The following is a 26896-nucleotide window of genomic DNA, read 5'->3' as shown; positions in this document are numbered from 1 at the left end:
GCCACTCAACTGTTGGTGCAGACTATGGTGATCTCTTACCTTGACGACTGTAATGGCCCTCTTTGCAGGCCTCCCTTCATACACAGGTAAACCCTTAAAGATGATCCAGAATGTGGCAGCCCGTCTGGTCTGTAATCAGCCTAAAATGGCACATTGACTTTGACCATTGACCATTAACCTGTGGCCTCGCAAATAGAATTAATGTCAGTAATACTTGTCTACAGAATGAATTCTGGTTCTACACCCATCTACTTCTACTATTCCTTCTTGGCAACTGTGTTCCTAAGATTGTTGTCTGGTATTGTCCTGCCTGCACACAAGTCAATCGCAGTCCAGGCTGTTTTTGTCTGTGGTTCCCCGTTGGTGGACCAAGCTGCCAAATGCCATCAGGGCAGGGGCATCCTGAAGACTCATCTCTATTGAAAGCATCTCATCTCCTAACACCTCTAACACCCTAACATGCCTAACATGCCTAACTAGCACTTACAATGCACTTTCTTTACCTGAAGCTCTTGCACTTACAGAATAGAGTTGGTGCTTTATGCAGACTGGATGTAGAAGTCCAACCCGCTCAGTTGGGCTGGGGAAGGAATTTAACCTTGGACTTATCTGCTGGAATGGGTCACGTGAATGACAGTGAAAACACTGATGGAGCCAGTAAAAACTTTATGGATGTCCACATGGACCACTGACCTGGAGTGGTCATTACTCATGATAATTTAGTAATACTACTGAGTATTCACGGGTCCCACAACAAGATTGTCTCTAGTTGTATTTCTAGTTGTATCTTATATCACTCAGTGCACTCCTATGAGTTGCCCCTGTGGTTTCTACGCACTTGGAGAAAAGTGTAAGAACTGAGACTTTTTTTTTTTTTTTTTAGATGAAAACAGGGAATCACACATTCATTTTCCTATTTTGACAACTAAGAAAAAGACACACACCTGCAAGGTGAGAATATCATCTCTTATGACATGGTTGCATTTGCTTGGATATTTCCTTGTTTTAACTTTGTAAACAATTTGATGAATTAAAAATTTTGGAAACAGCAGGAGATATAAACAAACACAATGATAGCACATAGCAGTAGACTAATAGTCTAGTTAAATAAAACTATATTGAAGTGTGCTATCATTAAGTTATATTAATGGTAATAACACATAGCTTGTGATAGAAGTAAATAAATACAGTAACACATAAATGTTGTAATAATGTGGATAATTTTATTTGACAAAAAACCCCAAAACATTTATATACTTTAATTTAAGCATAAAACAGAACTTTCTTACAAGTAGCCAATTTAGGTGTACTTATTTCTTTCTTATTTCTTCTTAATTTACTTATGTTATTTTTACCTGAATTGCATATTGTATTTTGGTTTCTTAAATAATTGTACCAGAACAAGGTACAAATTAATACTTTACAAGAAGAGCAAGAAAAACAAACCAGCAACAATAACAACACCAATAAGAGAGAGAAATCAACTTGACAGCATCAGCTTTAACAGATTTACTGTATGATAATATTTCAGAGCACTCACACTTAAAATGTTTCAACTATACTATTAAATCTTATTTGCTAATCAAGAAAAAACATGTTTATGTATGCAAACAAAACCAGTAAAGGTAAAGCATTTTTGAGACACAAATTTCACACATTTTGCACTTTGATCTGCAGAAATACCCTGACATTTTGTCAGTATAAATGATTAGTATGAAAAGGTGTCAAGAGAGTAGTTTGCAGTTCTTATGAATTAGGAAACAATGACGTTTCAATTTTTCAGGTATCTGCCAAAACTGAGCTCTGTGATGCATACCTAGTGAAATAATAAAAAATTTTTCAAAATGTTGGGGTGTTATCTTTGTATTATAAGTAGAAAAAACAAAAATACTTATTTATGAAAAGCAGAAAAACTGTATTTTCAATGTATGTAGAAACATTCAAATGAATGATTATAGAGACTGTCCTGTCTCTCATTTCCCCCCTGGGCACATTTCCTTGCAACAGGCACAACAAGGACGGCAGCAACGATAGCAGTAAGACCAGAACTGACAGAGGAGCCCAATAGATGTCTCTGAAGCTGCTTCAGTTTCTTCTGACTTCATCTGCTCTTGATGTGTTTTGGTAGAAGCTTGTTGCATTGTCTGCACTGCCTGCACTGCCTCATCACCTGCGATTATATTAACCTGGAATGTCTGATTAGCTTTGTCGCTAGTTGTCGTTGTCCTAAAAAGTTTTTCTTTGATACGGAGTTTCTCAATCTCACTGAGCATCTGAACCTTAACTTGTTGGAGGTCTGCATATGTTTCATCAAGTCTTTTGTGGTCTCTCTCCCATTCACTTTTAGATGTGTTCTTACTTAGTTCTTGTTTCAGTTTTGTCTCCAGTGGTTCCTTTCCTTTCTGTGACCATGATCTCTTTACAAACTGATTGATCACCTTTAGTCTTTTCTCCAGATTGTTTCTTATTTCATGACCCCTGCACTTCATCTGATTGATCCCCTTCCGTTCCATTTTAGTGTCTTTCCAGATCTTTCGCAAACAATCTCTTTTTGACAATTTCTTATCTGTAAAATCATCTTGTTCATTTTCTAATTCACATCCTGCAACCATGTGCATAGTATCCCTCTGAGATGTCAAGTGTTTATCTTCTCTTTCAAAGTCAACTTTATCTTCTTTTAACTTCCACTGATGTTCAAATTCTTCAGTCTGGATCTTGACACCATACTGTGGGACATTCTTCTCACATTCAAACTCTCTATGTGTATTTAAATCCTGTTTCTCAACATCATGCTCTTGCAGCAATTCTTCTTCTGCAACCTCATATTGTATCGCCTTGTCAAAGGTAATTGTTACCACATGTTTGTCCTCCCTTTGTATCAGGTCAAAATAACCTATGATTGTATTTTTCTGTTGATCAAGTTCTGCACATTTATCTTCCAATATTGAATTCAATTGAAGGATGGCTCCATTTCTGTACTCTAATTTCTCCATATTGATTCTGAAGTCTTCATGTGTCCTTTGATTTAAATGTTTGAGTTTTGCTCTCAGGCTACCCATGGTGAGCCAGTACTCTCTGATTGTTAGCTCAGACAGTTCTCCTTCAATACTCATCTTTTCATTTAAAAACATGTCTCTCTCACTTTCAATATTTATCTTTATTTGATACAATTCTTCTTTTTCTTGGTTAATCTCATGAAGAAGAGAATCAAGGTGTTCTTTCTTACTTTGCAATTCAGCCGTTGTAACTTCATACTGGTCTTCTATATCTCGTTTATCTTGTTCTAGTATGTCTGTTTGCTTCAGTATGTCAGACCTCATCAGCTCCAAGTCCATTTTATCTTTCTTCATCATCTCATTCACTCTGTCCAGGTCTTCTCTCTCTTCCTTCAGCTCTGCCTTCAGTTTATCAAGATGTAGTTTCTCGGTCATAAACTTTTGCTTCCATAGATTTTCAATGTCCTGTTTCTGGATGACTATGTCTGACAGTATACTTATCAGTCCTTCCTTTTCTCTCTCTATCAGCTCATAGTAACAAGCCATGTTTTCTTTCTGACCATCAAGTTCTGTGAGCCTTGCTTCCAATGAAGTGTACGCTATTAGCATACCTTCACTGTTTTGCTGTAAATGTTGCATTTTGTGTTTGATGTCGTCACTCATTCTTTCATTCACATGTTGAAGTTTTACTCTCAGACTTTCTAAGACTTTCATTTTATTGATGACTTGATGTTCTCCCATCATCACCTCAGACCTTTCCCTTTCCAGTTTGTCCTTTTCATTCAGAATCATGTCTCTCTCTCTGTCAATGTCAGTCTTCATCTGACTCAGACGTTGTCTCTCTGCAGTGATGCTCTTCATGGTGGTTTCAACTTCTTCCTTCATCTTGTCAAGACTGTTCCTCAAAATTTCCACTTTTTTTCTTTCTGCCAGTACACTCTTCTCACTGCTTTCTAGTTCTAGTTTTAGTCGTCTGATGTTGTCATCCTGGAGTTCTTGTTCTTGTAGTTTTGAAGTGATCTTGGTAATGGCCGTTTCAAGTTTGTTTCGTTCTCTCTGAACCTGAAGGGTCAGATTGTTCATTTTGGTTTTCTCTCTGTTTATCTCATCCAACAGACTGTCTGCATGTTCTTTCTTCTTTTGTAGCTCAGTCTTTGTGACTTCCAGCTTTTCTTTTTGCTCATTTATATTGTGTTTCTCTTGTTCTAACAAGTCAATTTGTTTCAGGATGTCAGACTTCGTCAGATCCAAGGCCTGCCTCTCTTTGTTCATCATCTCAATCACTCTATCCAGATCCTCCCTGTCTTGCTTCAGCTCGTCCCCCTGTTTGTCAAGATTTTGTTTTTCCATTTCAAGCTTCTGCTTCCATTCATTTCCCATGACTTCTGGCTCCATTACCGTCTCTGATAATATACCTATCAGATTACTTTTCTCTTTTTGTATCAGCTCGGTGTAAACTGGGATCTGGGATGTCTCTTCATTAAAGTCTGCCAGTTTTTTCTCCAATACAAGGCATAATCTCTGCATGCCTTTACTGTTTTGGTCTAATTTATCTATTTTGTTCTTGATGTCTCCACATGTCTTCTCATTCAGCTCTTTGAGTTTACCTCTTAGAATTTGTACAGATAGTATTTTACCCATGAACTGATCCTCTCTCATTTTCAACTCAGACAGTTCAGCTTTCACTTTATCTTTCTCATTCTCAAGTTTTTCTCTGTCCATATCAAGACTAACCTTCATCTGAATGAGTTCTTCTCTCTTTCCACTGATGCTGTTTAAAGCAGCTGCAATCTCTTCTTTCTTCTTCTTGAGATCCTTCCTCAAATCTTGCAGTCCTTCTCTTTCTGCCAGTACACTGTTCTTATGGGTTTCAAGTTCCTGAGTTTGTCTTTTGATGTCATTATCCTTCATTTGTTGGTCTTTTAGCTTCAAAGCAATGATGTTTATCACATTCTGAAGTTCATTTTGTTCTCTCTGAACCTGAAGAGTCAGATCTTTAATGTTGGTTTTCTCTCTGTTTATCTCATCCAACAGACTGTCTGCATGTTCTTTCTCCTTTTGTAGCTTGGTCTTTGTGACTTCCAATTTCTCTTTTCCATCTTCAATATCTCGTTTATCTTGTTCTAGTATGTCTGTTTGCTTCAGTATGTCAGACTTCATCAGCTCCAAGTCCATTTTATCTTTCTTCATCATCTCATTCACTCTGTCCAGGTCTTCTCTCTCTTCCTTCAGCTCTGCCTTCAGTTTATCAAGATGTAGTTTCTCAGTCATAAACTTTTGCTTCCATAGATTTTCAATGTCCTGTTTCTGGATGACTATGTCTGACAGTATACTTATCAGTCCTTCCTTTTCTCTCTCTATCAGCTCATAGTAACAAGCCATGTTTTCTTTCTGACCATCAAGTTCTGTGAGCCTTGCTTCCAATGAAGTGTACGCTATTAGCATACCTTCACTGTTTTGCTGTAAATGTTGCATTTTGTGTTTGATGTCGTCACTCATTCTTTCATTCACATGTTGAAGATTTACTCTCAGACTTTCTAAGACTTTCATTTTATTGATGACTTGATGTTCTCCCATCATCACCTCAGACCTTTCCCTTTCCAGTTTGTCCTTTTCATTCAGAATCATGTCTCTCTCTCTGTCAATGTCAGTCTTCATCTGACTCAGACGTTGTCTCTCTGCAGTGATGCTCTTCATGGTGGTTTCAACTTCTTCCTTCATCTTGTCAAGACTGTTCCTCAAAATTTCCACTTTTTTTCTTTCTGCCAGTACACTCTTCTCACTGCTTTCTAGTTCTAGTTTTAGTCGTCTGATGTTGTCATCCTGGAGTTCTTGTTCTTGTAGTTTTGAAGTGATCTTGGTAATGGCCGTTTCAAGTTTGTTTCGTTCTCTCTGAACCTGAAGGGTCAGATTGTTCATTTTGGTTTTCTCTCTGTTTATCTCATCCAACAGACTGTCTGCATGTTCTTTCTTCTTTTGTAGCTCAGTCTTTGTGACTTCCAGCTTTTCTTTTTGCTCATTTATATTGTGTTTCTCTTGTTCTAACAAGTCAATTTGTTTCAGGATGTCAGACTTCGTCAGATCCAAGGCCTGCCTCTCTTTGTTCATCATCTCAATCACTCTATCCAGATCCTCCCTGTCTTGCTTCAGCTCGTCCCCCTGTTTGTCAAGATTTTGTTTTTCCATTTCAAGCTTCTGCTTCCATTCATTTCCCATGACTTCTGGCTCCATTACCGTCTCTGATAATATACCCATCAGATTACTTTTCTCTTTTTGTATCAGCTCGGTGTAAACTGGGATCTGGGATGTCTCTTCATTAAAGTCTGCCAGTTTTTTCTCCAATACAAGGCATAATCTCTGCATGCCTTTACTGTTTTGGTCTAATTTATCTATTTTGTTCTTGATGTCTCCACATGTCTTCTCATTCAGCTCTTTGAGTTTACCTCTTAGAATTTGTACAGATAGTATTTTACCCATGAACTGATCCTCTCTCATTTTCAACTCAGACAGTTCAGCTTTCACTTTATCTTTCTCATTCTCAAGTTTTTCTCTGTCCATATCAAGACTAACCTTCATCTGAATGAGTTCTTCTCTCTTTCCACTGATGCTGTTTAAAGCAGCTGCAATCTCTTCTTTCTTCTTCTTGAGATCCTTCCTCAAATCTTGCAGTCCTTCTCTTTCTGCCAGTACACTGTTCTTATGGGTTTCAAGTTCCTGAGTTTGTCTTTTGATGTCATTATCCTTCATTTGTTGGTCTTTTAGCTTCAAAGCAATGATGTTTATCACATTCTGAAGTTCATTTTGTTCTCTCTGAACCTGAAGAGTCAGATCTTTAATGTTGGTTTTCTCTCTGTTTATCTCATCCAACAGACTGTCTGCATGTTCTTTCTCCTTTTGTAGCTTGGTCTTTGTGACTTCCAATTTCTCTTTTCCATCTTCAATATCTCGTTTATCTTGTTCTAGTATGTCTGTTTGCTTCAGTATGTCAGACTTCATCAGCTCCAAGTCCATTTTATCTTTCTTCATCATCTCATTCACTCTGTCCAGGTCTTCTCTCTCTTCCTTCAGCTCTGCCTTCAGTTTATCAAGATGTAGTTTCTCAGTCATAAACTTTTGCTTCCATAGATTTTCAATGTCCTGTTTCTGGATGACTATGTCTGACAGTATACTTATCAGTCCTTCCTTTTCTCTCTCTATCAGCTCATAGTAACAAGCCATGTTTTCTTTCTGACCATCAAGTTCTGTGAGCCTTGCTTCCAATGAAGTGTACGCTATTAGCATACCTTCACTGTTTTGCTGTAAATGTTGCATTTTGTGTTTGATGTCGTCACTCATTCTTTCATTCACATGTTGAAGATTTACTCTCAGACTTTCTAAGACTTTCATTTTATTGATGACTTGATGTTCTCCCATCATCACCTCAGACCTTTCCCTTTCCAGTTTGTCCTTTTCATTCAGAATCATGTCTCTCTCTCTGTCAATGTCAGTCTTCATCTGACTCAGACGTTGTCTCTCTGCAGTGATGCTCTTCATGGTGGTTTCAACTTCTTCCTTCATCTTGTCAAGACTGTTCCTCAAAATTTCCACTTTTTTTCTTTCTGCCAGTACACTCTTCTCACTGCTTTCTAGTTCTAGTTTTAGTCGTCTGATGTTGTCATCCTGGAGTTCTTGTTCTTGTAGTTTTGAAGTGATCTTGGTAATGGCCGTTTCAAGTTTGTTTCGTTCTCTCTGAACCTGAAGGGTCAGATTGTTCATTTTGGTTTTCTCTCTGTTTATCTCATCCAACAGACTGTCTGCATGTTCTTTCTTCTTTTGTAGCTCAGTCTTTGTGACTTCCAGCTTTTCTTTTTGCTCATTTATATTGTGTTTCTCTTGTTCTAACAAGTCAATTTGTTTCAGGATGTCAGACTTCGTCAGATCCAAGGCCTGCCTCTCTTTGTTCATCATCTCAATCACTCTATCCAGATCCTCCCTGTCTTGCTTCAGCTCGTCCTCCTGTTTGTCAAGATTTTGTTTTTCCATTTCAAGCTTCTGCTTCCATTCATTTCCCATGACTTCTGGCTCCATTACCGTCTCTGATAATATACCCATCAGATTACTTTTCTCTTTTTGTATCAGCTCGGTGTAAACTGGGATCTGGGATGTCTCTTCATTAAAGTCTGCCAGTTTTTTCTCCAATACAAGGCATAATCTCTGCATGCCTTTACTGTTTTGGTCTAATTTATCTATTTTGTTCTTGATGTCTCCACATGTCTTCTCATTCAGCTCTTTGAGTTTACCTCTTAGAATTTGTACAGATAGTATTTTACCCATGAACTGATCCTCTCTCATTTTCAACTCAGACAGTTCAGCTTTCACTTTATCTTTCTCATTCTCAAGTTTTTCTCTGTCCATATCAAGACTAACCTTCATCTGAATGAGTTCTTCTCTCTTTCCACTGATGCTGTTTAAAGCAGCTGCAATCTCTTCTTTCTTCTTCTTGAGATCCTTCCTCAAATCTTGCAGTCCTTCTCTTTCTGCCAGTACACTGTTCTTATGGGTTTCAAGTTCCTGAGTTTGTCTTTTGATGTCATTATCCTTCATTTGTTGGTCTTTTAGCTTCAAAGCAATGATGTTTATCACATTCTGAAGTTCATTTTGTTCTCTCTGAACCTGAAGAGTCAGATCTTTAATGTTGGTTTTCTCTCTGTTTATCTCATCCAACAGACTGTCTGCATGTTCTTTCTCTTTTTGTAGCTTGGTCTTTATGACTTCCAATTTCTCTTTTCCATCTTCAATATCTCGTTTATCTTGTTCTAGTATGTCTGTTTGCTTCAGTATGTCAGACCTCATCAGCTCCAAGTCCATTTTATCTTTCTTCATCATCTCATTCACTCTGTCCAGGTCTTCTCTCTCTTCCTTCAGCTCTGCCTTCAGTTTATCAAGATGTAGTTTCTCAGTCATAAACTTTTGCTTCCATAGATTTTCAATGTCCTGTTTCTGGATGACTATGTCTGACAGTATACTTATCAGTCCTTCCTTTTCTCTCTCTATCAGCTCATAGTAACAAGCCATGTTTTCTTTCTGACCATCAAGTTCTGTGAGCCTTGCTTCCAATGAAGTGTACGCTATTAGCATACCTTCACTGTTTTGCTGTAAATGTTGCATTTTGTGTTTGATGTCGTCACTCATTCTTTCATTCACATGTTGAAGATTTACTCTCAGACTTTCTAAGACTTTCATTTTATTGATGACTTGATGTTCTCCCATCATCACCTCAGACCTTTCCCTTTCCAGTTTGTCCTTTTCATTCAGAATCATGTCTCTCTCTCTGTCAATGTCAGTCTTCATCTGACTCAGACGTTGTCTCTCTGCAGTGATGCTCTTCATGGTGGTTTCAACTTCTTCCTTCATCTTGTCAAGACTGTTCCTCAAAATTTCCACTTTTTTTCTTTCTGCCAGTACACTCTTCTCACTGCTTTCTAGTTCTAGTTTTAGTCGTCTGATGTTGTCATCCTGGAGTTCTTGTTCTTGTAGTTTTGAAGTGATCTTGGTAATGGCCGTTTCAAGTTTGTTTCGTTCTCTCTGAACCTGAAGGGTCAGATTGTTCATTTTGGTTTTCTCTCTGTTTATCTCATCCAACAGACTGTCTGCATGTTCTTTCTTCTTTTGTAGCTCAGTCTTTGTGACTTCCAGCTTTTCTTTTTGCTCATTTATATTGTGTTTCTCTTGTTCTAACAAGTCAATTTGTTTCAGGATGTCAGACTTCGTCAGATCCAAGGCCTGCCTCTCTTTGTTCATCATCTCAATCACTCTATCCAGATCCTCCCTGTCTTGCTTCAGCTCGTCCCCCTGTTTGTCAAGATTTTGTTTTTCCATTTCAAGCTTCTGCTTCCATTCATTTCCCATGACTTCTGGCTCCATTACCGTCTCTGATAATATACCCATCAGATTACTTTTCTCTTTTTGTATCAGCTCGGTGTAAACTGGGATCTGGGATGTCTCTTCATTAAAGTCTGCCAGTTTTTTCTCCAATACAAGGCATAATCTCTGCATGCCTTTACTGTTTTGGTCTAATTTATCTATTTTGTTCTTGATGTCTCCACATGTCTTCTCATTCAGCTCTTTGAGTTTACCTCTTAGAATTTGTACAGATAGTATTTTACCCATGAACTGATCCTCTCTCATTTTCAACTCAGACAGTTCAGCTTTCACTTTATCTTTCTCATTCTCAAGTTTTTCTCTGTCCATATCAAGACTAACCTTCATCTGAATGAGTTCTTCTCTCTTTCCACTGATGCTGTTTAAAGCAGCTGCAATCTCTTCTTTCTTCTTCTTGAGATCCTTCCTCAAATCTTGCAGTCCTTCTCTTTCTGCCAGTACACTGTTCTTATGGGTTTCAAGTTCCTGAGTTTGTCTTTTGATGTCATTATCCTTCATTTGTTGGTCTTTTAGCTTCAAAGCAATGATGTTTATCACATTCTGAAGTTCATTTTGTTCTCTCTGAACCTGAAGAGTCAGATCTTTAATGTTGGTTTTCTCTCTGTTTATCTCATCCAACAGACTGTCTGCATGTTCTTTCTCCTTTTGTAGCTTGGTCTTTGTGACTTCCAATTTCTCTTTTCCATCTTCAATATCTCGTTTATCTTGTTCTAGTATGTCTGTTTGCTTCAGTATGTCAGACTTCATCAGCTCCAAGTCCATTTTATCTTTCTTCATCATCTCATTCACTCTGTCCAGGTCTTCTCTCTCTTCCTTCAGCTCTGCCTTCAGTTTATCAAGATGTAGTTTCTCAGTCATAAACTTTTGCTTCCATAGATTTTCAATGTCCTGTTTCTGGATGACTATGTCTGACAGTATACTTATCAGTCCTTCCTTTTCTCTCTCTATCAGCTCATAGTAACAAGCCATGTTTTCTTTCTGACCATCAAGTTCTGTGAGCCTTGCTTCCAATGAAGTGTACGCTATTAGCATACCTTCACTGTTTTGCTGTAAATGTTGCATTTTGTGTTTGATGTCGTCACTCATTCTTTCATTCACATGTTGAAGATTTACTCTCAGACTTTCTAAGACTTTCATTTTATTGATGACTTGATGTTCTCCCATCATCACCTCAGACCTTTCCCTTTCCAGTTTGTCCTTTTCATTCAGAATCATGTCTCTCTCTCTGTCAATGTCAGTCTTCATCTGACTCAGACGTTGTCTCTCTGCAGTGATGCTCTTCATGGTGGTTTCAACTTCTTCCTTCATCTTGTCAAGACTGTTCCTCAAAATTTCCACTTTTTTTCTTTCTGCCAGTACACTCTTCTCACTGCTTTCTAGTTCTAGTTTTAGTCGTCTGATGTTGTCATCCTGGAGTTCTTGTTCTTGTAGTTTTGAAGTGATCTTGGTAATGGCCGTTTCAAGTTTGTTTCGTTCTCTCTGAACCTGAAGGGTCAGATTGTTCATTTTGGTTTTCTCTCTGTTTATCTCATCCAACAGACTGTCTGCATGTTCTTTCTTCTTTTGTAGCTCAGTCTTTGTGACTTCCAGCTTTTCTTTTTGCTCATTTATATTGTGTTTCTCTTGTTCTAACAAGTCAATTTGTTTCAGGATGTCAGACTTCGTCAGATCCAAGGCCTGCCTCTCTTTGTTCATCATCTCAATCACTCTATCCAGATCCTCCCTGTCTTGCTTCAGCTCGTCCCCCTGTTTGTCAAGATTTTGTTTTTCCATTTCAAGCTTCTGCTTCCATTCATTTCCCATGACTTCTGGCTCCATTACCGTCTCTGATAATATACCCATCAGATTACTTTTCTCTTTTTGTATCAGCTCGGTGTAAACTGGGATCTGGGATGTCTCTTCATTAAAGTCTGCCAGTTTTTTCTCCAATACAAGGCATAATCTCTGCATGCCTTTACTGTTTTGGTCTAATTTATCTATTTTGTTCTTGATGTCTCCACATGTCTTCTCATTCAGCTCTTTGAGTTTACCTCTTAGAATTTGTACAGATAGTATTTTACCCATGAACTGATCCTCTCTCATTTTCAACTCAGACAGTTCAGCTTTCACTTTATCTTTCTCATTCTCAAGTTTTTCTCTGTCCATATCAAGACTAACCTTCATCTGAATGAGTTCTTCTCTCTTTCCACTGATGCTGTTTAAAGCAGCTGCAATCTCTTCTTTCTTCTTCTTGAGATCCTTCCTCAAATCTTGCAGTCCTTCTCTTTCTGCCAGTACACTGTTCTTATGGGTTTCAAGTTCCTGAGTTTGTCTTTTGATGTCATTATCCTTCATTTGTTGGTCTTTTAGCTTCAAAGCAATGATGTTTATCACATTCTGAAGTTCATTTTGTTCTCTCTGAACCTGAAGAGTCAGATCTTTAATGTTGGTTTTCTCTCTGTTTATCTCATCCAACAGACTGTCTGCATGTTCTTTCTCCTTTTGTAGCTTGGTCTTTGTGACTTCCAATTTCTCTTTTCCATCTTCAATATCTCGTTTATCTTGTTCTAGTATGTCTGTTTGCTTCAGTATGTCAGACTTCATCAGCTCCAAGTCCATTTTATCTTTCTTCATCATCTCATTCACTCTGTCCAGGTCTTCTCTCTCTTCCTTCAGCTCTGCCTTCAGTTTATCAAGATGTAGTTTCTCAGTCATAAACTTTTGCTTCCATAGATTTTCAATGTCCTGTTTCTGGATGACTATGTCTGACAGTATACTTATCAGTCCTTCCTTTTCTCTCTCTATCAGCTCATAGTAACAAGCCATGTTTTCTTTCTGACCATCAAGTTCTGTGAGCCTTGCTTCCAATGAAGTGTACGCTATTAGCATACCTTCACTGTTTTGCTGTAAATGTTGCATTTTGTGTTTGATGTCGTCACTCATTCTTTCATTCACATGTTGAAGATTTACTCTCAGACTTTCTAAGACTTTCATTTTATTGATGACTTGATGTTCTCCCATCATCACCTCAGACCTTTCCCTTTCCAGTTTGTCCTTTTCATTCAGAATCATGTCTCTCTCTCTGTCAATGTCAGTCTTCATCTGACTCAGACGTTGTCTCTCTGCAGTGATGCTCTTCATGGTGGTTTCAACTTCTTCCTTCATCTTGTCAAGACTGTTCCTCAAAATTTCCACTTTTTTTCTTTCTGCCAGTACACTCTTCTCACTGCTTTCTAGTTCTAGTTTTAGTCGTCTGATGTTGTCATCCTGGAGTTCTTGTTCTTGTAGTTTTGAAGTGATCTTGGTAATGGCCGTTTCAAGTTTGTTTCGTTCTCTCTGAACCTGAAGGGTCAGATTGTTCATTTTGGTTTTCTCTCTGTTTATCTCATCCAACAGACTGTCTGCATGTTCTTTCTTCTTTTGTAGCTCAGTCTTTGTGACTTCCAGCTTTTCTTTTTGCTCATTTATATTGTGTTTCTCTTGTTCTAACAAGTCAATTTGTTTCAGGATGTCAGACTTCGTCAGATCCAAGGCCTGCCTCTCTTTGTTCATCATCTCAATCACTCTATCCAGATCCTCCCTGTCTTGCTTCAGCTCGTCCCCCTGTTTGTCAAGATTTTGTTTTTCCATTTCAAGCTTCTGCTTCCATTCATTTCCCATGACTTCTGGCTCCATTACCGTCTCTGATAATATACCCATCAGATTACTTTTCTCTTTTTGTATCAGCTCGGTGTAAACTGGGATCTGGGATGTCTCTTCATTAAAGTCTGCCAGTTTTTTCTCCAATACAAGGCATAATCTCTGCATGCCTTTACTGTTTTGGTCTAATTTATCTATTTTGTTCTTGATGTCTCCACATGTCTTCTCATTCAGCTCTTTGAGTTTACCTCTTAGAATTTGTACAGATAGTATTTTACCCATGAACTGATCCTCTCTCATTTTCAACTCAGACAGTTCAGCTTTCACTTTATCTTTCTCATTCTCAAGTTTTTCTCTGTCCATATCAAGACTAACCTTCATCTGAATGAGTTCTTCTCTCTTTCCACTGATGCTGTTTAAAGCAGCTGCAATCTCTTCTTTCTTCTTCTTGAGATCCTTCCTCAAATCTTGCAGTCCTTCTCTTTCTGCCAGTACACTGTTCTTATGGGTTTCAAGTTCCTGAGTTTGTCTTTTGATGTCATTATCCTTCATTTGTTGGTCTTTTAGCTTCAAAGCAATGATGTTTATCACATTCTGAAGTTCATTTTGTTCTCTCTGAACCTGAAGAGTCAGATCTTTAATGTTGGTTTTCTCTCTGTTTATCTCATCCAACAGACTGTCTGCATGTTCTTTCTCCTTTTGTAGCTTGGTCTTTGTGACTTCCAATTTCTCTTTTCCATCTTCAATATCTCGTTTATCTTGTTCTAGTATGTCTGTTTGCTTCAGTATGTCAGACCTCATCAGCTCCAAGTCCATTTTATCTTTCTTCATCATCTCATTCACTCTGTCCAGGTCTTCTCTCTCTTCCTTCAGCTCTGCCTTCAGTTTATCAAGATGTAGTTTCTCAGTCATAAACTTTTGCTTCCATAGATTTTCAATGTCCTGTTTCTGGATGACTATGTCTGACAGTATACTTATCAGTCCTTCCTTTTCTCTCTCTATCAGCTCATAGTAACAAGCCATGTTTTCTTTCTGACCATCAAGTTCTGTGAGCCTTGCTTCCAATGAAGTGTACGCTATTAGCATACCTTCACTGTTTTGCTGTAAATGTTGCATTTTGTGTTTGATGTCGTCACTCATTCTTTCATTCACATGTTGAAGATTTACTCTCAGACTTTCTAAGACTTTCATTTTATTGATGACTTGATGTTCTCCCATCATCACCTCAGACCTTTCCCTTTCCAGTTTGTCCTTTTCATTCAGAATCATGTCTCTCTCTCTGTCAATGTCAGTCTTCATCTGACTCAGACGTTGTCTCTCTGCAGTGATGCTCTTCATGGTGGTTTCAACTTCTTCCTTCATCTTGTCAAGACTGTTCCTCAAAATTTCCACTTTTTTTCTTTCTGCCAGTACACTCTTCTCACTGCTTTCTAGTTCTAGTTTTAGTCGTCTGATGTTGTCATCCTGGAGTTCTTGTTCTTGTAGTTTTGAAGTGATCTTGGTAATGGCCGTTTCAAGTTTGTTTCGTTCTCTCTGAACCTGAAGGGTCAGATTGTTCATTTTGGTTTTCTCTCTGTTTATCTCATCCAACAGACTGTCTGCATGTTCTTTCTTCTTTTGTAGCTCAGTCTTTGTGACTTCCAGCTTTTCTTTTTGCTCATTTATATTGTGTTTCTCTTGTTCTAACAAGTCAATTTGTTTCAGGATGTCAGACTTCGTCAGATCCAAGGCCTGCCTCTCTTTGTTCATCATCTCAATCACTCTATCCAGATCCTCCCTGTCTTGCTTCAGCTCGTCCCCCTGTTTGTCAAGATTTTGTTTTTCCATTTCAAGCTTCTGCTTCCATTCATTTCCCATGACTTCTGGCTCCATTACCGTCTCTGATAATATACCCATCAGATTACTTTTCTCTTTTTGTATCAGCTCGGTGTAAACTGGGATCTGGGATGTCTCTTCATTAAAGTCTGCCAGTTTTTTCTCCAATACAAGGCATAATCTCTGCATGCCTTTACTGTTTTGGTCTAATTTATCTATTTTGTTCTTGATGTCTCCACATGTCTTCTCATTCAGCTCTTTGAGTTTACCTCTTAGAATTTGTACAGATAGTATTTTACCCATGAACTGATCCTCTCTCATTTTCAACTCAGACAGTTCAGCTTTCACTTTATCTTTCTCATTCTCAAGTTTTTCTCTGTCCATATCAAGACTAACCTTCATCTGAATGAGTTCTTCTCTCTTTCCACTGATGCTGTTTAAAGCAGCTGCAATCTCTTCTTTCTTCTTCTTGAGATCCTTCCTCAAATCTTGCAGTCCTTCTCTTTCTGCCAGTACACTGTTCTTATGGGTTTCAAGTTCCTGAGTTTGTCTTTTGATGTCATTATCCTTCATTTGTTGGTCTTTTAGCTTCAAAGCAATGATGTTTATCACATTCTGAAGTTCATTTTGTTCTCTCTGAACCTGAAGAGTCAGATCTTTAATGTTGGTTTTCTCTCTGTTTATCTCATCCAACAGACTGTCTGCATGTTCTTTCTCCTTTTGTAGCTTGGTCTTTGTGACTTCCAATTTCTCTTTTCCATCTTCAATATCTCGTTTATCTTGTTCTAGTATGTCTGTTTGCTTCAGTATGTCAGACTTCATCAGCTCCAAGTCCATTTTATCTTTCTTCATCATCTCATTCACTCTGTCCAGGTCTTCTCTCTCTTCCTTCAGCTCTGCCTTCAGTTTATCAAGATGTAGTTTCTCAGTCATAAACTTTTGCTTCCATAGATTTTCAATGTCCTGTTTCTGGATGACTATGTCTGACAGTATACTTATCAGTCCTTCCTTTTCTCTCTCTATCAGCTCATAGTAACAAGCCATGTTTTCTTTCTGACCATCAAGTTCTGTGAGCCTTGCTTCCAATGAAGTGTACGCTATTAGCATACCTTCACTGTTTTGCTGTAAATGTTGCATTTTGTGTTTGATGTCGTCACTCATTCTTTCATTCACATGTTGAAGATTTACTCTCAGACTTTCTAAGACTTTCATTTTATTGATGACTTGATGTTCTCCCATCATCACCTCAGACCTTTCCCTTTCCAGTTTGTCCTTTTCATTCAGAATCATGTCTCTCTCTCTGTCAATGTCAGTCTTCATCTGACTCAGACGTTGTCTCTCTGCAGTGATGCTCTTCATGGTGGTTTCAACTTCTTCCTTCATCTTGTCAAGACTGTTCCTCAAAATTTCCACTTTTTTTCTTTCTGCCAGTACACTCTTCTCACTGCTTTCTAGTTCTAGTTTTAGTCGTCTGATGTTGTCATCCTGGAGTTCTTGTTCTTGTAGTTTTGAAGTGATCTTGGTAATGGCCGTTTCAAGTTTGTTTCGTTCTCTCTGAACCTGAAGGGTCAGATTGTTCATTTTGGTTTTCTCTCTGTTTATCTCATCCAACAGACTGTCTGCATGTTCTTTCTTCTTTTGTAGCTCAGTCTTTGTGACTTCCAGCTTTTCTTTTTGCTCATTTATATTGTGTTTCTCTTGTTCTAACAAGTCAATTTGTTTCAGGATGTCAGACTTCGTCAGATCCAAGGCCTGCCTCTCTTTGTTCATCATCTCAATCACTCTATCCAGATCCTCCCTGTCTTGCTTCAGCTCGTCCCCCTGTTTGTCAAGATTTTGTTTTTCCATTTCAAGCTTCTGCTTCCATTCATTTCCCATGACTTCTGGCTCCATTACCGTCTCTGATAATATACCCATCAGATTACTTTTCTCTTTTTGTATCAGCTCGGTGTAAACTGGGATCTGGGATGTCTCTTCATTAAAGTCTGCCAGTTTTTTCTCCAATACAAGGCATAATCTCTGCATGCCTTTACTGTTTTGGTCTAATTTATCTATTTTGTTCTTGATGTCTCCACATGTCTTCTCATTCAGCTCTTTGAGTTTACCTCTTAGAATTTGTACAGATAGTATTTTACCCATGAACTGATCCTCTCTCATTTTCAACTCAGACAGTTCAGCTTTCACTTTATCTTTCTCATTCTCAAGTTTTTCTCTGTCCATATCAAGACTAACCTTCATCTGAATGAGTTCTTCTCTCTTTCCACTGATGCTGTTTAAAGCAGCTGCAATCTCTTCTTTCTTCTTCTTGAGATCCTTCCTCAAATCTTGCAGTCCTTCTCTTTCTGCCAGTACACTGTTCTTATGGGTTTCAAGTTCCTGAGTTTGTCTTTTGATGTCATTATCCTTCATTTGTTGGTCTTTTAGCTTCAAAGCAATGATGTTTATCACATTCTGAAGTTCATTTTGTTCTCTCTGAACCTGAAGAGTCAGATCTTTAATGTTGGTTTTCTCTCTGTTTATCTCATCCAACAGACTGTCTGCATGTTCTTTCTCCTTTTGTAGCTTGGTCTTTGTGACTTCCAATTTCTCTTTTCCATCTTCAATATCTCGTTTATCTTGTTCTAGTATGTCTGTTTGCTTCAGTATGTCAGACTTCATCAGCTCCAAGTCCATTTTATCTTTCTTCATCATCTCATTCACTCTGTCCAGGTCTTCTCTCTCTTCCTTCAGCTCTGCCTTCAGTTTATCAAGATGTAGTTTCTCAGTCATAAACTTTTGCTTCCATAGATTTTCAATGTCCTGTTTCTGGATGACTATGTCTGACAGTATACTTATCAGTCCTTCCTTTTCTCTCTCTATCAGCTCATAGTAACAAGCCATGTTTTCTTTCTGACCATCAAGTTCTGTGAGCCTTGCTTCCAATGAAGTGTACGCTATTAGCATACCTTCACTGTTTTGCTGTAAATGTTGCATTTTGTGTTTGATGTCGTCACTCATTCTTTCATTCACATGTTGAAGATTTACTCTCAGACTTTCTAAGACTTTCATTTTATTGATGACTTGATGTTCTCCCATCATCACCTCAGACCTTTCCCTTTCCAGTTTGTCCTTTTCATTCAGAATCATGTCTCTCTCTCTGTCAATGTCAGTCTTCATCTGACTCAGACGTTGTCTCTCTGCAGTGATGCTCTTCATGGTGGTTTCAACTTCTTCCTTCATCTTGTCAAGACTGTTCCTCAAAATTTCCACTTTTTTTCTTTCTGCCAGTACACTCTTCTCACTGCTTTCTAGTTCTAGTTTTAGTCGTCTGATGTTGTCATCCTGGAGTTCTTGTTCTTGTAGTTTTGAAGTGATCTTGGTAATGGCCGTTTCAAGTTTGTTTCGTTCTCTCTGAACCTGAAGGGTCAGATTGTTCATTTTGGTTTTCTCTCTGTTTATCTCATCCAACAGACTGTCTGCATGTTCTTTCTTCTTTTGTAGCTCAGTCTTTGTGACTTCCAGCTTTTCTTTTTGCTCATTTATATTGTGTTTCTCTTGTTCTAACAAGTCAATTTGTTTCAGGATGTCAGACTTCGTCAGATCCAAGGCCTGCCTCTCTTTGTTCATCATCTCAATCACTCTATCCAGATCCTCCCTGTCTTGCTTCAGCTCGTCCCCCTGTTTGTCAAGATTTTGTTTTTCCATTTCAAGCTTCTGCTTCCATTCATTTCCCATGACTTCTGGCTCCATTACCGTCTCTGATAATATACCCATCAGATTACTTTTCTCTTTTTGTATCAGCTCGGTGTAAACTGGGATCTGGGATGTCTCTTCATTAAAGTCTGCCAGTTTTTTCTCCAATACAAGGCATAATCTCTGCATGCCTTTACTGTTTTGGTCTAATTTATCTATTTTGTTTTTGATGTCTCCACATGTCTTCTCATTCAGCTCTTTGAGTTTACCTCTTAGAATTTGTACAGATAGTATTTTACCCATGAACTGATCCTCTCTCATTTTCAACTCAGACAGTTCAGCTTTCACTTTATCTTTCTCATTCTCAAGTTTTTCTCTGTCCATATCAAGACTAACCTTCATCTGAATGAGTTCTTCTCTCTTTCCACTGATGCTGTTTAAAGCAGCTGCAATCTCTTCTTTCTTCTTCTTGAGATCCTTCCTCAAATCTTGCAGTCCTTCTCTTTCTGCCAGTACACTGTTCTTATGGGTTTCAAGTTCCTGAGTTTGTCTTTTGATGTCATTATCCTTCATTTGTTGGTCTTTTAGCTTCAAAGCAATGATGTTTATCACATTCTGAAGTTCATTTTGTTCTCTCTGAACCTGAAGAGTCAGATCTTTAATGTTGGTTTTCTCTCTGTTTATCTCATCCAACAGACTGTCTGCATGTTCTTTCTCCTTTTGTAGCTTGGTCTTTGTGACTTCCAATTTCTCTTTTCCATCTTCAATATCTCGTTTATCTTGTTCTAGTATGTCTGTTTGCTTCAGTATGTCAGACTTCATCAGCTCCAAGTCCATTTTATCTTTCTTCATCATCTCATTCACTCTGTCCAGGTCTTCTCTCTCTTCCTTCAGCTCTGCCTTCAGTTTATCAAGATGTAGTTTCTCAGTCATAAACTTTTGCTTCCATAGATTTTCAATGTCCTGTTTCTGGATGACTATGTCTGACAGTATACTTATCAGTCCTTCCTTTTCTCTCTCTATCAGCTCATAGTAACAAGCCATGTTTTCTTTCTGACCATCAAGTTCTGTGAGCCTTGCTTCCAATGAAGTGTACGCTATTAGCATACCTTCACTGTTTTGCTGTAAATGTTGCATTTTGTGTTTGATGTCGTCACTCATTCTTTCATTCACATGTTGAAGATTTACTCTCAGACTTTCTAAGACTTTCATTTTATTGATGACTTGATGTTCTCCCAACATCACCTCAGACCTTTCCCTTTCCAGTTTGTCCTTTTCATTCAGAATCATGTCTCTCTCTCTGTCAATGTCAGTCTTCATCTGACTCAGACGTTGTCTCTCTGCAGTGATGCTCTTCATGGTGGTTTCAACTTCTTCCTTCATCTTGTCAAGACTGTTCCTCAAAATTTCCACTTTTTTTCTTTCTGCCAGTACACTCTTCTCACTGCTTTCTAGTTCTAGTTTTAGTCGTCTGATGTTGTCATCCTGGAGTTCTTGTTCTTGTAGTTTTGAAGTGATCTTGGTAATGGCCGTTTCAAGTTTGTTTCGTTCTCTCTGAACCTGAAGGGTCAGATTGTTCATTTTGGTTTTCTCTCTGTTTATCTCATCCAACAGACTGTCTGCATGTTCTTTCTTCTTTTGTAGCTCAGTCTTTGTGACTTCCAGCTTTTCTTTTTGCTCATTTATATTGTGTTTCTCTTGTTCTAACAAGTCAATTTGTTTCAGGATGTCAGACTTCGTCAGATCCAAGGCCTGCCTCTCTTTGTTCATCATCTCAATCACTCTATCCAGATCCTCCCTGTCTTGCTTCAGCTCGTCCCCCTGTTTGTCAAGATTTTGTTTTTCCATTTCAAGCTTCTGCTTCCATTCATTTCCCATGACTTCTGGCTCCATTACCGTCTCTGATAATATACCTATCAGATTACTTTTCTCTTTTTGTATCAGCTCGGTGTAAACTGGGATCTGGGATGTCTCTTCATTAAAGACTGCCAGTTTTTTCTCCAATACAAGGCATAATCTCTGCATGCCTTTACTGTTTTGGTCTAATTTATCTATTTTGTTCTTGATGTCTCCACATGTCTTCTCATTCAGCTCTTTGAGTTTACCTCTTAGAATTTGTACAGATAGTATTTTACCCATGAACTGATCCTCTCTCATTTTCAACTCAGACAGTTCAGCTTTCACTTTATCTTTCTCATTCTCAAGTTTTTCTCTGTCCATATCAAGACTAACCTTCATCTGAATGAGTTCTTCTCTCTTTCCACTGATGCTGTTTAAAGCAGCTGCAATCTCTTCTTTCTTCTTCTTGAGATCCTTCCTCAAATCTTGCAGTCCTTCTCTTTCTGCCAGTACACTGTTCTTATGGGTTTCAAGTTCCTGAGTTTGTCTTTTGATGTCATTATCCTTCATTTGTTGGTCTTTTAGCTTCAAAGCAATGATGTTTATCACATTCTGAAGTTCATTTTGTTCTCTCTGAACCTGAAGAGTCAGATCTTTAATGTTGGTTTTCTCTCTGTTTATCTCATCCAACAGACTGTCTGCATGTTCTTTCTCCTTTTGTAGCTTGGTCTTTATGACTTCCAATTTCTCTTTTCCATCTTCAATATCTCGTTTATCTTGTTCTAGTATGTCTGTTTGCTTCAGTATGTCAGACCTCATCAGCTCCAAGTCCATTTTATCTTTCTTCATCATCTCATTCACTCTGTCCAGGTCTTCTCTCTCTTCCTTCAGCTCTGCCTTCAGTTTATCAAGATGTAGTTTCTCAGTCATAAACTTTTGCTTCCATAGATTTTCAATGTCCTGTTTCTGGATGACTATGTCTGACAGTATACTTATCAGTCCTTCCTTTTCTCTCTCTATCAGCTCATAGTAACAAGCCATGTTTTCTTTCTGACCATCAAGTTCTGTGAGCCTTGCTTCCAATGAAGTGTACGCTATTAGCATACCTTCACTGTTTTGCTGTAAATGTTGCATTTTGTGTTTGATGTCGTCACTCATTCTTTCATTCACATGTTGAAGATTTACTCTCAGACTTTCTAAGACTTTCATTTTATTGATGACTTGATGTTCTCCCATCATCACCTCAGACCTTTCCCTTTCCAGTTTGTCCTTTTCATTCAGAATCATGTCTCTCTCTCTGTCAATGTCAGTCTTCATCTGACTCAGACGTTGTCTCTCTGCAGTGATGCTCTTCATGGTGGTTTCAACTTCTTCCTTCATCTTGTCAAGACTGTTCCTCAAAATTTCCACTTTTTTTCTTTCTGCCAGTACACTCTTCTCACTGCTTTCTAGTTCTAGTTTTAGTCGTCTGATGTTGTCATCCTGGAGTTCTTGTTCTTGTAGTTTTGAAGTGATCTTGGTAATGGCCGTTTCAAGTTTGTTTCGTTCTCTCTGAACCTGAAGGGTCAGATTGTTCATTTTGGTTTTCTCTCTGTTTATCTCATCCAACAGACTGTCTGCATGTTCTTTCTTCTTTTGTAGCTCAGTCTTTGTGACTTCCAGCTTTTCTTTTTGCTCATTTATATTGTGTTTCTCTTGTTCTAACAAGTCAATTTGTTTCAGAATGTCAGACCTCATCAAATCCAAGTCCTGCCTCTCTCTGTTCATCATCTCATTCATTCTTTCCAGATCCTCCCTGTCTTGCTTCACCTCTTCCTTCAGTTTTTCTGCATCTTCACTTTCTCCAACTTTTACCTTCATTTTTTTCTCAGTCTTTTTAATATTGTTTTTCCTGTGTAATTTCTGTTTTCCTGATTTAGTGTCAAGTTTCCCATGTAATTGTAATTCTGACATTAAAATAGTTTCCTCTTTCTTAATGTCCCTTCCAAGTGGTTCATTCAGTTTCAACACAAATGTTTCCATCTGCTTGTCTGAAGTTATCTTTTCTTTTAGTTCATTTGCCAAATTCACCTCTTCTTTTTCCCCTTGCTTTTTGACACATTGTACTTCCTTTTTTATTTCTTTTGATTCATTTTTCTGAGTTTGCATCAGTTTCCTTTCAGGTTCAGAGATTTCTAATTCCTTCTCAATGCCAGTATTGTTGATCAGTCTCTTCCTTTCTCTCAGGAGTAACTCTTCTGATTTCTCTGTGTATTTCTCTTTTTCTATTGATTTCCGTTTTATTTCCACCTGCTCCAAATGTGTTTCCTCATGCTGCATGCTCTGTAATGCACAAATCATCATTTCCTTGTGTCTTTTTATAACCATCTTGATAATTTCCACTTCTTCCCTTGCCTGGGTTATGATATTTGTCTGGGCTGCAACGTGTCGTTTTCCATCTTTAATTGCTTCATTCAAATCTTCACTGTGTTTTTTCATGTGTTTACATTTCTCAATACACATCTGAGATAGTTCCCAGTGTTTCTGAATTTGATTTGCAGTTAACTGCTCTGTTCCACATCTACTCTTATCCTTTTCTCTTTGCAGCTTCAGCTTCATGATCTCTAGTTCATCTCTCTCCTTGATGATCCTCTCCATCTGCTGGTCGAGCTCTTTCTTCCTCTTCCTCGTCTCCCTCTTTAGGGCATCTTTTTCTCCTTTGATCTCATCCCACATCTTTTTAACTTCCTGGTCGTTTCGAATACCTTTTCGGATCATCTGTTGAGTTTCTCTTTTTTTGATCTCCAACTCAGACTTCAACACTTCCATCTCTCTTCTTTCTCTTTTAATTTTCTCTAGTCTGATATCAAGCTCCTGTTTTTGTTTTTGGATATCGTCCCTCATTTGGACAATCCCATCCATCTCTGCTTTTGCTTGTATCATCAGTTTTTCACAGGCCATCTTTATATGAGATTTTATTCTGACCACGTGGTCTCTTACAATCCTGTTCTCACCTTTTAATGCTTCAAGCCCTTCTCTTTGTTTCACTAAGTGAACATTTACATTTTCCAGTGTTCCCATTTCCCTTTTAATTATTTCCAAGTTTACATGAAGCTTGTGCCACATGTTTTGTTGATCAATAATGAAATCAATGGCCTTTGAGCTTTGCTGCACCATTTCTGCTTCCTCTTTAATGGCTCTCACCTGTTTCTTTTCCAGACTTTGTTTTTCATATTCTCTGTATTGTTGGATAAGAGTAGTCGGATCTTTGATACTCTGTTTCTTTTCAATAAGGTCTTCCTTCTGTTGTTGCAGTTTTATCCTCAACACTTCTAATTCATCCCTCTCTCTCATGGTTTTCTCGAGTCTTTGGTCTAATTCTCTTCCTCTCTTTTTGGTCTCTCTCCTCAGTAATTCCTTTTCTCTTTGTATTTCATTCCACATTATTTCAATCTCCTCTTTTTTTCTCATGCTGTTTCTAAACACGTGTTCTCCTTCTTTTCTCTTTATTTCCAGTTCTGATTTCAACAGTTCCATTTCTCTTACTTCTCTTTTGACTGTTTGTTCTCTGTCATCAAGCTCCTGTTTCTGTCTTTGGATATACTCCCTTAAACAATTCATCTTATGTATTTCTGCCTCAGCTTGCTGTCTTGCTATTTTCACATTCTCACTCTCTACTGGAATCTGTTTTTTCAGCATCTCATTCTCATCTCTCTTTGTCCTTCGTTTCACTTGTTCACTTATTGAATATGTCAATTGTTCACTTTCACAGTTTTTCTTTTCTAAAATGTCAAGTGTCAGTGTTATGTCCTCCGCCAGTTTCTCCTTAACCTGTCTGAGTCTGCAGATTTCATTTTCCATTTCTTCCATTTCTTTGTCCTTACTGTCCTTTGTCAGTTTGTCCCTTTCTGCATCGATTTCAGCTCTGTCATGTTTCTTTATATCTCCCCACTTTCTCTCAGCTCTTTCCAAGGCACATTCACCCTCCTTTTTCTGCCTGATTTCATTCTTGAATTTTTCAATGTCAGCTCTTTCCTGGGATATTAAAAGATAACTGCTTACCAGGTTGTGTTTTGTAGCTTTAAGCTTGAAGTTTAGGTCGTCTAACTGCCTTTGTTTTATCTTGGTCTCCTCACTTTTCTTTCTAGTCTTAACAACCATTTTTGCTACAGTGCTCATAACTCTTGACATTTTTCCGAGCTTCTGCTCAATCTCTTCACTTTGTCGCATTATTTTTATTTTTAAAATATCTAAATCATCTCTCTCTCTCAAAGTTTTCTCTAACCTCTGATCCAGTTCTCTTTTATGTTTTTTTGCTGCAGTTTCCATCAGTTTCATGTTGCTCGTCTCTTCTTTCAGACGGATTTCACTTTCCCTCATTGCAGTTTTTACCATTTTTAAAAACTCTTGGAACTGTTTCATCTCTTCTAACAGTCCTTCAGTTTTGTCACTTTTGTCTTTATCTGTATGATCTTTGTCAATGTTAAATTTTTCAGATTGGTGTTTTAGTTCCAGTTTTACTAATCGTATCATTTTTTGTGTTCTACACATCTCTGCCCTAAGTTTTTGTATATCAGCACTTTCTATGTCCATTTTATCAAAACATCCACCCACCTCCTTGGTTTGTGTCTGTAAATCTTTTTTTGACTCCTGTCTTTGTTTTTGTTTCTCAAGATCCAATCTCATCAAATCAGACTCACCAATTACTTCTTGTTTTACTTGCTTGCCATTCTCCTCATTTTGCACTTGGACTTCATCTGTATTAATTTCATTTGTGAAAACACTGGTTACCCACAAACTGCCAAAGTGCTCTCTTTCTTGCAGCAGTCTAGTTTCCTCCGCTTCCACATTTCCAGTTTCCCTAAATAGAATTTGTAAGTCAGTTTCAGGCACTGGTCTCTGACTCTGCAGGTCATTAATATCCATGATGAGTCTTTTAATCTCTTGATTTTTTCCCTCCATATTCTCCATAGCATACTTAATTTGCTCCTTGATTTTCTCCTTTCTTTCCTTAAGTTTGGATATCTGCTTCTCCACTTCTACCTTTTGTCTTACATTTATTATTAATTCTGTCTGATCCTCATCTACTAATGTTTCTTTGTGATATTCTGTCTGCATCTGCAAGAAAACATTCTGCTTTTCACCTGTGTCTACTGCAGGAAACTGTTTGTGCTCTGATTGTCTTTGTGCCTGTTCTTTAGTTTCTTCACTTTGATGCTGGTCTTCTAATGTAAACAACTGCTGCAAAGACACAGCCTCTTTTGTCATTTCACCTTCTGCTCTTTCTTTGTCTGACGGAATTTCCAGTGTTTGATCCTTGAGGGATTCTCTGTCTGTTTCTTCCTGTGGTGTTTGAAGTTTAGATATTTTCACTGAAAAAGTCTTCTTGATTGCAGATTCGGTCAATATCCATCTACTGACCTGAGCTTTCATGGACACCAGCTTGTCCTTCACAAAAAAGAAAGAATTGTAGTTTTTGTTACTGTTTCTCATGCAACCAAGTAGTTTTTATCGTGACATTTATTTCATTCATTCATACCATCCTTGTTTTTTGCTGTTAAAATGACATCCCAGAATTATTAAAGTCATGTCATGTACCTATGGTGGAAGTAATCACATATTTGACTTAACAAACAAAAATAGTAATACTGTGACTATTACTTGAATTCTATTTTTTAGTAGATAAGGTAATATAGACGTTACACTTATCATTATCTTTAAAGTGTTGATATTAAGCAAATACCAGTTAGAAGGGCTAGAAGGTTACCAGTGCTAAAACTCAACAAAGCAAAACAAATTTAATTCTTAAATGTGGCTAAGGGTTAGTATGTCAGTCTCTATACTATATTTTTTTTAGTATTAATGTTTACAAAGAACATGTAAGTGGTCAAAAAGATTTAATGAAACATTTAAATAGATAAAGTTCAGCAAGTACTGTCACATTTTCAGAATTTTGGCATCGACTTGGTACTGAAGTATTGATTCTCATGACATCCCCAGTTGTCCATCCACCTCAAGGTTGGACGTGTTGTTCAGAGTGGTTGTTAAGATTGGTT

The 26896-nt window shown here is 37.9% G+C and overlaps 1 protein-coding gene across 3 annotated transcripts in view; it reads right to left on the bottom strand.

Annotated features, from left to right (window-relative positions):
• Window positions 1-1201: 1201 nt before the first annotated feature.
• Window positions 1202-26896, bottom strand: part of LOC139608073 (extracellular matrix-binding protein ebh-like) — a 32265-nt gene continuing 6570 nt past the window's right edge. For all 3 annotated transcript variants that reach the window (XM_071461531.1, XM_071461530.1, XM_071461532.1), the window contains one exon: window positions 1202-26288. In XM_071461531.1, coding sequence (XP_071317632.1) covers window positions 1974-26288 — 24315 coding nt within the window. In that variant the 3' untranslated portion in view covers window positions 1202-1973. The remainder of the gene's footprint in view (window positions 26289-26896) is intronic.

The sequence above is a fragment of the Trachinotus anak genome, unplaced genomic scaffold, assembly GCF_046630095.1.
Source record: "Trachinotus anak isolate AG129_WGS33_773 ecotype Australia unplaced genomic scaffold, CSIRO_AGI_Tana_v1 ptg000024l, whole genome shotgun sequence".
In the NCBI taxonomy this organism is placed as follows: Eukaryota; Metazoa; Chordata; class Actinopteri; order Carangiformes; family Carangidae; genus Trachinotus; species Trachinotus anak.
The sequence above is the reverse complement of the archived record's forward strand: the minus strand, read 5'-3'. Positions and strand labels throughout refer to the sequence as shown.